This window comes from Anarhichas minor, unplaced genomic scaffold (genome assembly GCF_050575085.1).
Source record: "Anarhichas minor isolate MPS153535 unplaced genomic scaffold, ASM5057508v1 ptg000007l, whole genome shotgun sequence".
NCBI classification, from domain to species: Eukaryota; Metazoa; Chordata; class Actinopteri; order Perciformes; family Anarhichadidae; genus Anarhichas; species Anarhichas minor.
This window is the reverse complement of record NW_027466453.1, coordinates 2317501-2334049: the sequence shown is the minus strand read 5'-3', so window position 1 is coordinate 2334049 and position 16549 is coordinate 2317501. Positions and strand designations below refer to the sequence as shown.

Sequence of the window (16549 nt, the reverse complement as noted above, 5' to 3'; positions counted from 1 at the left end):
ATGATCCTACCGTAAGTGGTTCTTACCGTCAGTGTCTTGGTAACCACCCCTGCCTCGACAGCTGAGTGGTTTATCGCCTTGAGCACCTCAAAGTCTGGAGACTGAAGGAACACCACATAGGGCAAGAACTCAGAGGTCCTCAGCACTTTGAGAGACTAGAAGACAACATTAACACACAAACACATTTGATTTGAATTTGTGTCTTTGAGTTTTTAAACAACTGGTGACACTGAATGAATAACGTTATACTCTCCTACTATAGAGAATGGAAGTTGCAAAAAATCATATATAAATAAATAACTCGACTACCAAATGAATATGCCATTAAATGTACCAAACATAATATTCAAAATAAATGCAGGAATTAATTGATAAAATGTGACAAATTGATTTGTGTTTTAATTTGCTTCTTAATTAAATTCTTTGTATTAATTCCCCGATTTAGTTTAAAATATATTATAATTATTATAACTTAAAGAGGAAATTTCCACAGCACAAACAAGTAAGCCATAGCGAATATTACAAAGACCCAAACACATGAATTTATAGACCACTGACAGGATTCCTGGTAACTAGAGAGAAGTATTATTATTATTCAGAGATCAGTTGGCTGTGGGAACAAAGTTCTTGCAAAAACTGTATACAAAAGGGAAAAATCAAAATAATATTGAAATGTCACTGTATGTCACATTTGATCATGAATCCCTTAATTTATTTTTAATATTACTTTTACATTTAATGGCATATTTATTTATAGAGTCATTTATACATTTTAGATATCAGCTTCTGTCCTCCGTAATTCTACAATGTAAGATTCTCTTGAGCAGGCACACGACACTCAACTGACTCCGTAGCCTAGACAGTTATTACATTGTACCGACAATACAATAACAGCTGTTTCTAATATTTTGTCCACCTCATTTCCCCGACCCTGTATCTATAACAATTCAAAATTATTTTTAATTTTCATAAAGGTGCTATATATTGCAGGACTGTAGCATAGCATTTTTCTGGGCAGTCAGTGTATGTAAATTATTATTTTTAAAGAGTCCCATAAGTATTCACAAACAAATGTGAAGTTACGCAACTAGTAAAACTACATACACTGATTTGTATCTGTAACTGTCTCTATGTGAATCTCCACCTAGTTGTGTTGATCCTTCGAGTGTTTTAACTTGCGGTTTCACACAAAATTCACAAATACAGGGCATGTGTGACACGTAAAATGTCATGTGACTCATGTGTCGTAAAACACAATGCAAAAATAAATGCAGACTCATTTGCATCTGTAAATCTATATGATGAGAGAATGAGATAAAAATACAATATTTGAGATCAACAATATTTGTGACATTGTGTTTGGAGAAACTCCAAAATGTAAATAATTTACACTTGATGTTGGTCTGCCCCCAGTGAATTTAATTTCACTAATCAACCACTATTACCAATCATCAACATCAAGTTCTGGGATTTCTCATCAATAACAAACCAAATTTCAGTAAAATGGGTTCAAAATTAATTAAGCGAGTTAGTCAATTTTCTTAATACCCATTGCATTTCTTTACAGATGCATGTCTTTCCTGTTTGTGTGACGCACAATGGCGCGGTAAAATCTGTCTCAAAATGATCCACACAAATAGGTTGAGATTCACAGATGCATATCCATTTAAAAATGCTCGGTTGACGATTTGCAAATGCATTTAAGGATTGTGAATGTTATTAAGCCATGCAAATAGGGAAGTTTAAGAAAAAATTGACGATGTATTATAAAACAGTTTGTTTGTATTTACAAATGGTCACATATGAGTTGCAAATTAGAGACAGAGATACAAATTTACAGACGCAAATCACATTCATTTATTTGTGCATTGTGTTTTAGAGTCATGTGACATCGTCCGAGTCCCATGCTCCCAACACAATTAGGTGAAGATTCACTAATATAGAGACAGATATACATTGAAAAATGCTAAGTTGATGCACAAATCATGACATATGAGTGGTAAATTACAGGCACAGATTTATAGATACAAAACACTCACTACGAGTTACCTAACTTCCCATTTGTTTGTGAATACTTATTAGACTGTTTAACACTATAGTGAATTTACTTTAGAAGAAAAAAAGAAAGCTGATTTAACTCTGGCTCCTTGAAGCTGCTCTTCAAATAGGTCACATGACTTTGTGTTATGTGAATGGAGTCACTTGTTGTGAAGAACCCACAAAGAATGATCAACCAACACAGCAGTTCCCCTCAGCACCCCCAGCATTTAACCTTTTTGAGTCAAAAGTTTTGGTTTTATGGCCACTTTAATGGTCCCTCTCATTTTCGCCCACAGCAGGCAGCTGCTTCAGTGAAAAACCTCAAAGAAAGCTCTGTGCGCTCGCTGCTCAGCACAAAACGGCAAATAGACAGTTTGAGATTAGCTGGTTGAACCTAGCGGAGCATTTAGCAGCAACAGAGGCAGGTACTTCCCTCAGGAGTTGGTAAAGATCACAAACAAAGCTCAAAGAGAGTGAATAATGGACTTAGATTTGCCAGGTGAACAGAAAAGCTAAATGACTGAATGTTAATGGCGCTCTGTATGGAGCTAAATCCAGGTCAAAAGATTTGTTCATTTGAAAAAAAAATTTGAACCTGAAAGTTCAAGTTGTGGTCTTGAACATTGAAAAATACAGCAATGTATTCAAAATACAAATAAGTGAATGAAAATTATTTTGGGTTGAATATAATTTTGATTCAGTTCTGGAATTTTTTGGAATACTTTTTTCTTTTTCATTTTATATATTTTTTTCAGTTTAAAATATTTCTTTCACTTTCAGATCGTTTTTTTTCTTCAGTTCAGACTTTTGACCCTGATCTAATGTGGGGGGCGTGGCATCAACCGAGAGGGGCGTGTCATCATGAGTGACAGCATAACAAAGAAGGCTGAGGACTTCCTCAACCACGTTGCCTTCAGGTAACGTAGGCACCGCGAGAATTATGATTCAACACTTTCTATACACCATATTCACGTGATTGCAGTGGGGGGGGGGGGGGGAGACTCCCCCAGCTATCCTGAAAGAAACTTCGGAGGGAACCAGCTACTGGTTCGATTAGTCTTTCACCCCTATACCCAGGTCGGACGACCGATTTGCACATCAGGACCGCTACGGGCCTCCACCAGAGTTTCCTCTGGCTTCGCCCTGCCCAGACATAGTTCACCATCTTTCGGATCCTATTGCACACACTCACGCTCCACCTCCCCGACAGTGCGGGCGAGACTGACCGGTGGTGTGCCCGACGCCGCAGGGTCGGGATCCCACCTCACCCGGCACGCTGGCCCTTACTTTCATTGCGCCACGGGGTTTGCGTCACCCTCTGATTCACGAGTGCGTTAGACTCCTTGGTCCGTGTTTCAAGATGGGCCGGGTGTGTTGCCGACATCGCCGCAGACTCCTGACGGCTTTTACTTGAGCCGATCCCCGCCCCGCCGGGCGCATATCCTCCGTGGCGGTGCGCCGCGACCGGCTCTAGGTCGGCTTGGAAAGGCTTGCGGCTCCGTCCGGGTGCTTTACAGCGCTCCCGCTATCCCCGGGGCCGTGGACTAAGTGCTCGCTGCGCCCGCTCTCCCTGCGGGGAGGGACGGGGCCCATGCTCCCGGCGCGACTGTCGATCGGGGCGGACTGTCCTCAGTGCGCCCCAACCGCGTCGCCAGGGCGGGGATCGGCTCAAGTAAAAGCCGTCAGGAGTCTCTCTATGTCGGCAACCTATGTCAGGAGGAAACTCTGGTGGAGGCCCGTAGCGGTCCTGACGTGCAAATCGGTCGTCCGACCTGGGTATAGGGGTGAAAGACTAATTGAACCAGTAGCTGGTTCCCTCCGAAGCTTCCTTCAAGATAGCTGGGGGAGTCCTTTTAGGTTAATTTTATTTTTTCAAAATGATCAAAACTTTTGACCTGGATTTAGCTCCATAGCTCTGTAACTGCTAGATGTGTAAAAAGGCAACTGTTAGCTAACCAGTCCACTAGAAGAACTTCATATGCAGATAGTATGTCCATGTTGTGTTTACAGTGTGTTCTGCTGCACCCAAGTGGCCAAAGAAAACATGTGCCCCCCCAAGATGGATGTATTTAAAAAATGATTGGTGGTGGGAGAGTTGTTTGAACTTGTCTGCCACTTGCTTTGTGTCCAAAAAGACACAATTTTTTCAATCTTTTTAATGTAGCCAATGAAGCACAGACGGAATATTCATCAAAGGTAAATTAAGTCGTGGATTAATTTATCCACCTGCATCTCCATACTAGTGATCCAATATTGTTAAAAGTGACACGTTACTACTTACTTACTAACAACTTAAACCGGGTAGTAACTCGAGGTGTTTGAAAATTCGAACTGGATTTGAATTATTTTAGAGGAACACTGGAGCAATGATCTGACGGAGCTGTAAAGAGGGTGGTGTCAGTGGTTGTAGTGTAGCTGCAGAGTTGGGGATGTTTGAGTCTGGCTTTGAATGTTTTTTAAAATTTGTTATTATTATGTAAGGAGCATTTTCCTGTTAAAACAGGGTGGTAAGTTGTTTGTGGGGGTATATATGCGTACCTGAGGGTTGGCGTCCAGTATGCAGACACGTCCGGCCTCAACCACCTCGTGTATGGAGTCTATCTTGATTCCATACAGGTTGCCGTCATACTCTCCATGTTCAAGAAAGCGCCCGTTCTTGATGTCGGTCTCCATCTTGCTGCGGCTGGTGAAGGCGTACATCCGACCCTCGCGATCTTCCTTTTTGGGCTTTCTAGAAGTATCTGGAAACAACAAGGCAGTCACGTATGCACACACATGCATTTCCACTCCCCTTAATTAAGAAGCTTTAATTTGTTGAAATTATTTTCTGTCAGAAACACCTGCATCAGCTTGTTCCTGCTCCTAATTAAGCTCCACAGAAATCTTAAGGATTAAATCTTTATCAGCCAGGTAATACTACTACTTAAATATATTAAATTTCATACATGGAATGGTGGTGCCAAAGAGTAGTGGATCCCTCAGTAGAAGCTTGTTCTTCAGTCTCCGCCGCCCCACACCCTGGGCACCAATCAAAATCAGAGTTTTCCTCTTGAAAGGCGGGACCTTGGCCACCTCCTCGTAGAGCAATATCTCATGTCTGTCAAACTCTGAGAGGGGAAGAAAGAGAGGAAGATTGAAAGGGTGGAGGAAAAGAACGATGTACAAGAAAAGTCGAAGTGTTGGAAAAAAGAGAGAAAAAAGGACAGAAGGAGGAGGTTTCACTGAGGAAAAATGTAACAGTAACAGTATATGTTGGACATTTTAAAGCTTTGTTACCTGCATTTTTGGTTGTCACATACATCATTTTCTTCTTCTTCTTCCCTCCAACACCAGTACAAAGATTTCCTGTCACATAAATTGGGTATAGAGTTAGTCAAACATTAGCTGAATGTCATCAGTCATGCCTCCCATTCACTGGCTCATGCGCCAAACTATTTCTTGGTTAGGACGATTTGCAAGATAACCAGAGAGGAAGTGTAACGGGTGTGGTAAGGACCCAGAAGCAGTACGACGGACACACAGAATAGTTGAAGTAGCTTTATTCCAGGCAGAAGACACAACAGGCAAACAGTCTCAGATCAGCTCACGTGGAGAAATCCACTCGGTGGAACGCCAAGCTGTCAGGGGAGAAGGCAGACAGAAACCAGAGGAAGCAGAGGCTATTCTCTTGGTCGGGGACAGAAGGCTGTGGCGATTTACCGGGGCAGAGGCAAAGCTGAGAAGTCCAAACAGGCAGGGTCGGCAACAGGAAAACAGTCGGAGGGTAAACGCGGGAAAGTCTGGCATAATGCAGAGAACGATCTGGCAGTGAGTGTGTGTGAGACTGGGGTCTAAATAGTATGGGCCGCGGAGTGAGCAGGTTAGAGTGATGAGCTGATGAGGTGGGTGTGACTAACAGCTGCACTGAATGAGCTGATTAGGTGAGTGAGAGAGAGAATGGAAGCTGAACTGTGAGAGGAAGTTACTGGACCCAATCGAGAAAGTTGTATCAAACTTCTCATCTAACTTTCCCTTCAAGGGTGGTGGTTATTATTACCAAGAAGAAGTGGAAGCACATGACTCCCACATCTCAGGGCCACTTTCTAGAAATGACATTCACAATAGACCTTTATCTATAAACTGTGAGAAGACCACAGCCCCTTTGACATCTTGAATAGGTAAACCAGACATTTTGAAAAGATATACGTTTGATGAATCACAACTTTGTTTTATTGAAAACTCATTAAGGCAGATTAAATAGGCTCTTGCTTTTTACTCTCATCAGTAAAACCAACAGAATGTTTGCCTTTTGTATTAGTTTCAGTGTTATAAGTAGACTACCATTATCAGAACAATGTTAGCATGCAGGCTCCCTCATGTGGCTCAAAGGTTTACTGCAGATATAAATGTTAAATAAAGGACTATGGAAGAAATTCTGCACGTTTATTTGGCAACCCTAATAAAATCTCCTGCGACCAACCTGTGGGTCCCAAACCCAGTCTTTAGAAATTACTGCTCTTCAGACCACTATCATCTTGATATTCTAAAGCTTCTTTAGATATCATACTTTTAGTTTAATATTTCTCACAATATACTGTAGTAGGGTAGGTATACAGTAATAGACATACCTGCAAACTCATGAGAGGTGAAAAAGGTGACAAGCCCGAAACCCTTGGGGGAGGGTGCTCCGAGAATTTTATTTTAAATATGAGCTTATGTAGCTCATATGTATATGTAGCATTCTGATGTACTCTGAGAATCAAATTAAGTGATAGGACAATATTTACTTTAAGCAAAAAACTAATTTATTATTCAGTGATTAATCAGTATTTCAGCTCTAGTTGAACAGCTGTCTAGTTAACTTTTTTTTTTTTTTTTTTTTTTAAATCAATATTATTATTAACCTTTATTTAGACAAAATCAATTGAGACCGAGGTCTCATTTTCAAAAGTTTTAGTCAAATAAAAACAAAGATATGCAACAGTAGCGAGAACCATCGCCTGTACAAAATAAAGTGATTAGTTTTCATTGAACCCTGTTACTGTACGGCTTCATATTAACTTCTACTGTTACTCTAAAGCTGTTAGAATTGTGGCCTATCTTCTATTTGCAATTAATATGCATTCAATCCAGTTAAATTATTTAAATGAAAATGATAATTTACTCTGGCTAAGGTACCTTATCAAGAGTAAAATAATAGCTGTAATCTATACACACCTCTGCATTAGCAACCTGCTGAAATGAAGGTACAGGCAACCTTTTTTTGACAAATGTTTTTCATTGTCTTTTCCACAATACACAAACAAGACAAAACAAGGTACATCAAAAGGCACTTGGAGAAATTTCAAATAAAGATAAAAATGGCATGTATTGTTGTTGGACGTTCTCAGCAGAAACAAAAAATAAAAATAACAGTAGAGGGTGACATATGTACATGCACAGGTAGATACATATTATACCCCACAAATAGAATGCTCCCACATTCCCTAATGTGACCAGTCAGAGAAGAAAAAAAACGAGAAAGAAAAAAACGGGGAAGGGAAACACAAAAAAACAAAAAGGAAACCGGTAGACTATATGGTTACAACAAAATCTTCCCCCTCCAGAAACTCCATAAATGAGCCCCAAATCTTTGCAAAGATGTTATATTTCCCTTTAACTGCATATGTAAGTTTCTCTAGGGCAAGGCACTGTATCAGTCCCTCTATCCAATTTCATTTGCTCGGCCTGTGAACAGATTTCCAAGCCATTGCAATTTTATGTTCAGCTTCAAGAAGACAAAATATGACCGTCTTCTTTTTGCTACTGTTAAGTGTACAGTTTACTGGGAAACACCCAAAGAGACAGAGTTTTGGACATAATGGTAGTTGTTCGTTGATACAAATAGATACAATTGTAATAATCTCTTTCCAGAAATCTTGAATGAGGGTGCATTCCCAAAGGCAATGAGATAAGCTACCTTTATGTATACCACATTTAACACAAGCATCCGGTGTATTGGGGTACATGCGATGCAGTAACTCTGAAGTAATGTATGTTCTCATCACCCATTCATACTGGAGAAGCTTGAACCTCGAGTTTATTGTTTGGAGTAGACTCTGTAGACATATGTCCTGCCACTCTTCTACAGTGATTTCTTCATTTAGGTCTGAACACCATGCTAGCCTTTTGTCATCGGAGGATTCTTTTGCTGCAGCTATGATGGTCTGATAAAACTTTGAGATCAGTCCAGCTGATCCATAATGGTTTAAAGCTATCTTTTCGAAAGAATTTAGAGAGGGGAGATTTACAGAGTTCTGTATCTTTGTTATGAAGCTTCTTATCTGGAGATACTTGAAAAAATGGTTTGTAGCTATGCTAAACCTTTGCTTGGTCTCATTAAAACTTAAAAGAGTAAGAGTATCACAATCATATAAATCTGAAATCTTTCCGATACCTCTGTCTGCCCATAACTTAAAACCAGAGTCGTTAGTACCTGGCGTAAAGTTTCTGTTCCCTCAAATAGGTGAGTATTGGGATAGAGGAGTTTTTTCCCCAAGATAACTTAACACCTCATGCCATACTGTCAGCGTATTTTTAACAAAGGGGTTTGCAGTGCGTTTCTTCAAAGTGGTTAAGTTTGCTGAATAGAGGTAGAGATATAAGGGGATTTTGGAAGTTGTGGTTTCCTCCATCCTTATCCAGTGCAGCGTTGACTGGTGTTCAAACCAATATGAGGCTGCTCGTAGTTGGGCAGCCCAATAGTATCCCTGGAGGTAAGGGAGTTTTAACCCACCTCTGTCATATGGTAAGTATAACAGGGTCATGCGCAGTCTTGAGCGTCTATCGTTCCAAATGTAATTACAAAAAAGCTGTTTCATTTTAGTAAAGAAATTAGGAGGAGCAAGTGGGATGTTTTGAAAAAGGTACAGGAATTTAGGAAGAATATTCATCTTCAGAATATTAATACGCCCAATCATGGAAATTGGCAAAGATTTCCATCTATTAATAGATTCAACTACTGACTCAGTCACAGGGTTATAGTTAGTAGGTACCATGGATTCTATTGTAGGCGTGATTTTAACACCGAGGTATGTGAAGCTGTCCACAATGTTCCTAAATGGAGTATTTAGTGGTGGAGTTAATCTCTCAGATTTTTTCAAAAATAGGATTGTAGACTTAGATGCATTAACCTTATAACCTGAGAAACTACCATATGTTCCTATTCAACTTAATAAAGAAGGTATAGATTGTTTCAAGTCTGTCAGAAAGAGCACTATATCATCAGCAAATAGTCCTATTTTATTCTCGATATCATTAATTGTGATACCAGTTATCTCACTATTGCCTCTAATTGCAATTGCTAGAGGTTCAATGGCCAGGACAAAAAGAAGAGGAGACAAGGGACACCCTTGTCTTGTACCTCTACAAAGAGAAAGCTGTTTTGATACCATATAACTATATGGTATAACTATATTACCAACTGGTAATTACTGAAGCACTTGAGTCATGATATAAGAGTTTGATCCAACTAAGGAAGTAGTTGCCTATTCCAAAACGGTTAAGCACTTCAAATAGGCATTTATGCTCGACCCTATCAAAGGCCTTTTCCGCATCAAGTCCTATCACAGCCACATCCGGTATTTCTTTCTTGGCATGTATAATGTTCATCAGTCTACGAATGTTGTGAGAGCCCTTTCTTCCTTTAATAAATCCATTTTGATCTAAGGCCACAATAGATGGCACATGTTTCTCCAACCTTCTGGCAAGCAGTTTTGCTATTATTTTCACATCATTATTGATTAAGGAAATGGGGCGGTAGGATTCACACTTTGTGGAGGGCTTACCTGGCTTTAATATTAAGGTTATAAGTGCGTTCCGCAAAGAGGCAGCTCATCATTTTCAAGTGATTCTTCAAACACATTCAGTAAAGGAACCAATAGCCTGTCCTTGAATTTTTTGTAGATTTCAATAGGAACACCGTCGGGTCCTGGAGCTTTCCCTCCTTTCATTCTGTCTATGGCCTCTGACAACTCAGATATTGCAATTGGGGAGTTGAGTTCCTGTTTTGCGCCCTCACCAAGGAACGGTATTTCTATCTGACCTAGGAAGCTGTGGAGTGTGCGAGATGTGGCTGGACTTTCTGACGTGTACAATTTAGAATAAAATGTCTGGAAAGTGCCATTTATTTCTTGTGGGTTAGTAATTGTCGTCCCTTTCTCCGACTCAATTTTTAAAATTGATCTTTCGTTCTGCATTGACTTTAAACGCCAGGCCAGAAGTTTCCCTGCCCTTTCTCCTTGATCGTAGAATGTCTGTTTCAGTTTCATTATGCTATTTAGTGCTTTATTTGTGGATAGTTCATTATACTGTGCTCTAAGAATGGCCAGTCTCTGTCTAGTCTCATTTGTATCATTAAGGTTAATTTCTGTCTCATATTCTTTAATATCTTTTTCTAACCCCATTAATTTTAGGTGCTGTTTATTTGATATGCTGCTTGTATAGCTGATCATTTGGCCTCGTATGTAGGCCTTGAATGCCTCCCATCTTGTAGACGCTGATGTTTGAGTAGTATTGACTTCGAAATAGACATCAATATTAGTTCCAACAAATTTGAAAAACTCGTTATCATGTAACCATCGTGGGCTCAATCGCCATATAGTGGGACCCTTATTAGCTGCTTTGACAGTGTAATTGAGTAGAAGTAAAGCATGATCTGAAATGACAATACTTTTATACAATGAGTCATTCACATTAGGTATCATAGACTTAGAAATGAGGAAGTAGTCTATGCGGGAGTAAGAATTATGTGTAACAGAGTGGCATGAATATTCCCGTCTGGAAGGGTTCTTATGTCTCCAGATATCACAAAGATTTAACTTGCACATAAAGTTTTGTATTACTTTCCTACTTTGCGTATGTGAGGTGTCCACACCTGATCATTTATCCAGTGTTGGATTAAGAGTACAATTAAAGTCCCCTGCCATACAAATGTGGCCATGCAATGTTGATAAAGTTAGGAACAGGTTACTATAAAACTGTGTATCATCGTTGTTAGGACCATATAGACATACTAAATTAATATCTTGATTTAGTAAAGAGCCCTGGACGATAACAAATCTGCCTGCTGTGTCTTGTATGGTATTGTAAACTCTTAATGGAACAGATGAGTGAATAAGTATTGCTACCCCTCTTGCATGGGAGGAGAATGAGGCAGATATGACCTGACCACCTCCTTTTCAAGGGGATGTACTCACTGGAAAGCAAATGGGTTTCTTGAATAAAAGCTCTGTGTTTTTAGCTGTTTCAGTCTCGACATTACTTGTTTTAATTTAACTATCTTCCTAAGACCCCTAACATTCCATGAAATAATATTTATTTTAGTGTCACCACTCATGATGAAGTCAGCAAAGTAAGCTCACCTGCACCCAACTTTTTAACCATGCCATGTGATAAAGTGAATAGTGTGCCTTCAAAATAAACAAACAAACATACGGAACAAATAATAACAAGGGCCTCTCCCAACTGAGGCAACAACAGTAGGCCTAGCCTACACCCTGTGCGGATAAACACACACATCTCCCCTCCATCCCGTCGACCGGATCCCGGTTAGACTGAGCCCTGATCCTTTAGAGGAGCAATATAGCAACCAGATCTTGAGAAGTTAATAAAAAATAAATAAAAAATATATACAAGTCTGGACGAAATGCATGTCAATACGGATGGAGCAATATTCGTTTGTGACCTTAATATAATTAAGAATGGACAGCCTAGTCCAAGTCTGTACCTGGCCTATGCCAATAATAATCTTAACTCGCCATCAGTTCAAGCTTACCACAACAGACTCTCAGAATTCAACGGTGAATAGACCACCTCACCATTCAGCCAAAGTTCTCTGATATTCATTACTCTTCAGGTGATGGTCCCTGCTATGTATCACGATCGCTGTTGTTCCCCTTCTTAATCTTCCGGATGAATTCTTCAGCTTGGGCTGGTGAGGTGAAGTGGTGCCAGGTTTTATCGTGTAGAATTCGCAGTTTTGCTGGGAACAAAAATCCATACACCATATGCATTTGGCGCAGGCTCTGTTTCGCTCCGTCAAAAAGTTTCCTCTGTCTTTGGACCTCAGATGAAAAGTCCGGGAAGAACATGACACGGCCACCGTCAACTTTGATTTCATCTTTCAGACGTGCTGCTTTCATAACTCGGTCTCTGTCTCGGTAGGTCAGGAATTTCACCAGGAGAATCCGTGGTCGTATTCTGTCTGGACCCTGCTGATCCTGGGTCTGCAGTGGTATTCTCCCTAGCCTGTAGGCTTGCTCGACGATTACCGGTTCTTCTTCTGCATCTAGGTTAAGAGCCTTGTGCAGCCATGCCGTTAAGAATGTACGTGCATCTCCGCTCTCCGCTCCCTCTGGTAATCCAACCAGTCTTAGATTGGAGCGACGTTGTAGGTTTTCCATCTCTTCCATCTGTGAGGTGAGTTTGTGGACTCTTTTCCACGCGGTGTCGGCTTGCTTTGTTAGCGAAGTGATCTGGTCTTCCGCAGTGCAAATGCGAGTTTCTGCTTCTTAGAGTCTTTCAGAAAATGCCCCTACAGCTTATTTTATCTCTCGGTTGGAGGAAATGACTTCATGTAGTTTAGCGGAAAAATCGTTCCTCATGGACTGTATGGCCGATAGAATCTGGCTCTCATTGCTGCTGGTCTCCTCATGAGTTAGCATATCGCTAGTTACCTCTTCCGTGTCTTCCTCAGGTAGAGTCTCAAAGTCTGTCTTTTTGTCGACTTTAGGAGGTCGGCCTTTCCCTCGGTTTTTCGACATCGCGTGAAATGTACCTTAAAAAAAGTATTTTAGGTCACAGGTAGCTCGATTTAGTTAGTAAAATATATTCATTTCGCCGGAGCCTTGCTCCACACGTCTGCTCAGTTGCACGTCATAACCCGGTACAGGCACCTTAACCCTCTCATTACTTCAGGGTTCTTGAGAGCAACGTGGGACTGTTGGTACACTGGCTGTGGTCATTACAGTGAACAGTGTGAACAGTGTGATGAGAGGACACGTGAGCCCTTGTTGCTGTAGTTCATCTCCTTGGAGCAGAGGCTGCATTTAGCATACCCTGCCTTATCAATGTATTTAAAACACTGTGACAGCAGGAAGCTGTACTGCTCTCCCTTCACATCTGTCCACCTTTATCCAGGCCCACCTCCACCTTTATCCAGGCCCAGCTCCACTCACATCTCAGCCCTGCGTCAAGCTGCGCTACACAACCAGCCTCCTCTTCCTGAAGCTCTTTGACCTCATCATCTCATCAGTATCTGGGCCTCACTTTTCGTTATCTTAAACATTATTATGACCACGAAATCGCCTCATTCTACTTTGAGTTAAAAAAAACAACCTGCCAGCAGATGCGCCGTGTTCGGGTTTAAAGATAATGAGTGACCGCGTGAACTGAACCGGAACACGGGGGGTTGCATGTTTCATAACGTTACGTTTTTTTCCTCCTAAATCGCGATAATGACGAACGTTAACAGTCGACAAAGTTTCGCATGCAGTGGACGTTAACTTAACCCAGCAAGTCTGAACGGTAACAGAACATGACGTAACTTAAACTGTAACGGAGGGAAATGAAGACACCTGTAGACATCTGAACGCTGATTGGCCAAGACATGTCACATCAAAGATGCTCTATTGCGAAGATCACGACATCACCTTTTCTCCTTGTCTCCCTCCAATCTGAGAAACGCTGGCTGGCCGGTTGACCCCCCCCCCCCCCAAAAAAAACTCTACGGATCTACACGATTCACGTGGATGATATATTTTTGATTCAAAACGGTGAATTTAGACTACATTTGCCTTAATCACACTTAAAGCTGTTAAGGGAGTTTCATGTATCACTTTCTTCGTAAATAATTATTATTTTATTGACCATCAGTTAGTGCTGGGCGGTATACTGGTTTTGATTTCCGGTATGATATACATTTTTAACACACCGCCATACCGGTGCACAGCCGAAACGACTGCTGTCACTCTTCAACAGGCAGCAAAATATAGTGTTCGCCGCTGAGGGCGCTGCGGTCGGAGCTAGTTGTCTGGAGTGTATTGAGACTGACCCCTAATCATGGTTATAACTTTATAACACAACAATTGATAACCCACAACTAACGCTCTTTAACAGGGCAAAACACCACGACAACAGTTTGTGACACAGAAACAATTTGTAACACCAATAATTGTACATTTATAAAATTACACCTCCGAACGACATGCTGGGTACAGCTCGCTAGCTAGCCAGCTAGCACAAGAGTCTGTTTACAGCTGGGGTGCAGAGCGATGCAGGATGAACAAACAGACAGACAAAGACAGGAGCTGGGTCTGCTGTTTGGAAGTGTTTTGGTTAAAAAAAATCCGACATAGACCAAAAGACTATATATTGCAAAGTTTGTCGAGCCACTGTTGCCGCTGGTGGTAACACGAGCATCTTACTCCATCACCTCAGCAGAAAACATGTGTTGGAATACCAAGAGTGTGATGATGGTTGTCGGATTCAAGGCCGTCAAACAGTAACGTTAGCGCGAGTGAAACAGTGAAGCTAAAGGGTCACACATCGCTTGAAGAGGCATTTGCTCGAGGCAGCATATGACAAGAAAAGCAAGCGGTGGAGCGACATTACGAACGCAATAACGATCCAGCTATGCAAGGACATGGTCCCGCTACAGACAGTCGAGAAAGACGGGCTCAGAGCAATGATTTAAACACTGGATTCAAGGTATGTCTTACCGGGGCGACAATACTTAAGCCAAACTGCTATCCCAACATTATACTTTATACATGATGACATTAAAATGTTTTTATATTCTATGTACTCCTGACAGTAGCGTAAGCCACTATAAACCTATATAAAAACACAGTCAAGGAAAAAAAAAAATACCGTGATATATCGTGAAACCGCCAGAATCTTAAAAAATACTGCGATACAATTTTTTGGTCATACCGCCCAGCACTAACATCAGTATTGTTTCTTTGTTCTTATTATTCTTTCCTTCCAGTTACCTGCTGGTGCCAGTTCCACATCTCTCTTGACAAACGCTTTCCTCTTCTCCTCCAGCATCTGACTGGGGATCAGCCCCGCGCTGCCACCCTCCACATGACGGGCCTGTATAACACATATACACATGCGCGCACACTTACAAATATATTCACAACCCTAAAGTTCCTGGGGTTTTATTACATCTTAATCTAAAGAAAATATGAATATGAACAGCTCTCTGTCTACTGTAGAATCAACAGAACCCATAAAAGTGTTTTTGTACTCCACCTGCCACCAGTTGACGTCATCCTGGTTGACTATCTGCAGGATGTCTCCTGTCTCAAACCTTAAGCCCGCCTCCTTACAAGGAATCAGGTTGTCGTTGGCCGGGTCGTAGTCATAGTGACACTTAAAGAACAGCTGGAAAAACAGATACCAGAGATGTAGTAGTCCATACAATACCAGTGTAATTCCATGATTCTGTTTGCATTCTGCAAATGTTTTGTTATTGATCGTATTTTAATCAAAATATTTGCTTTGATTATTGGCATTAGTAGTTCTAATTACATTCCAATTACGTAATTAGAACTACTGTAGTTTTAATTACGTAATTCTAAGCAATATTTGCTTAGAACTGGTGTTAGGAAGTTCAACAGGTCATATTTCCCTTTCTAAATCTATGTTATAGGTGTGAAAACATCTCCTTCAGTCAACTAGATTTATTTTAGTTTCTCACCAAAAACTAAATTTTACACGATTACATTGAACAAATCACGATAATATTAGAATTAACTTTCACTCAATACTAATTTTTACTGAATAGAGCTTGAATGTGTCATAATGTAACTCAACGTAACCTCTGTTAACATTAGCTGTCAGCTCTGTTATTTAGCCAAGCAGGACTGTGCTGTCCACCAGCTGCTAACAGCTAACGTTAACTGCTCTCCTGCCAATTTCAACACAGATTTGTTGTCCACAATGTAGCATTGTCAGGGAAAAAATAGGGTGCGTTGTTGTTAGTCTTAAGCCATGCGTTTTGAGTATTTTGGCTTCAACTTGGTACCGAAGCATCTGTTCTTGTGACATCTGAAGATACAGACCTATATGTCTTCAATGGTGCATTTGTAAATGTATGCTATTTAACTAATATTATATCTGGCCATTTCAGAATCCAGTCACCAGAAACCTTATGTCTGTTACTATGACCATGTGTGTCCACTCTGTGTGTAGTAATCTGTCACCTGTCCTGGCTGTATGGCTTCATGATAGCTGGGCAGGATCTTCAGAACTACGCTTCCGCTGGCTGCTTGCAGCTCCTCCTGCAGCACCCTGGCATCCTGGCCCACCTCTCGTCCATTCACCTGCCAACACATTGGATAAGAGAACGTTTCTGAACTGACACATTAATAATCACATTTGTGGGATCTGTAATGGAAGATGACAGGTTACAAATATCACAAGAGCTTGGTGAGCTACAAACAATAAAATAAAGGACCCAACCTTGAGGTACTCCACTGATAAG

At 40.8% G+C, this 16549-nt stretch overlaps 1 protein-coding gene across 4 annotated transcripts in view; it reads right to left on the bottom strand.

The window, feature by feature from the left end:
• mpp2a (MAGUK p55 scaffold protein 2a) overlaps window positions 1-16549 on the bottom strand; it is a 39131-nt gene that overhangs the window by 3447 nt on the left and 19135 nt on the right. For all 4 annotated transcript variants that reach the window (XM_076082444.1, XM_076082454.1, XM_076082470.1 and 1 more), the window contains 7 exons: window positions 16269-16388; window positions 15316-15447; window positions 15051-15153; window positions 5317-5385; window positions 4986-5147; window positions 4579-4781; window positions 27-155 (listed from right to left, as the gene is read on the bottom strand). In XM_076082444.1, coding sequence (XP_075938559.1) covers window positions 27-155; window positions 4579-4781; window positions 4986-5147; window positions 5317-5385; window positions 15051-15153; window positions 15316-15447; window positions 16269-16388 — 918 coding nt within the window. The remainder of the gene's footprint in view (window positions 1-26; window positions 156-4578; window positions 4782-4985; window positions 5148-5316; window positions 5386-15050; window positions 15154-15315; window positions 15448-16268; window positions 16389-16549) is intronic.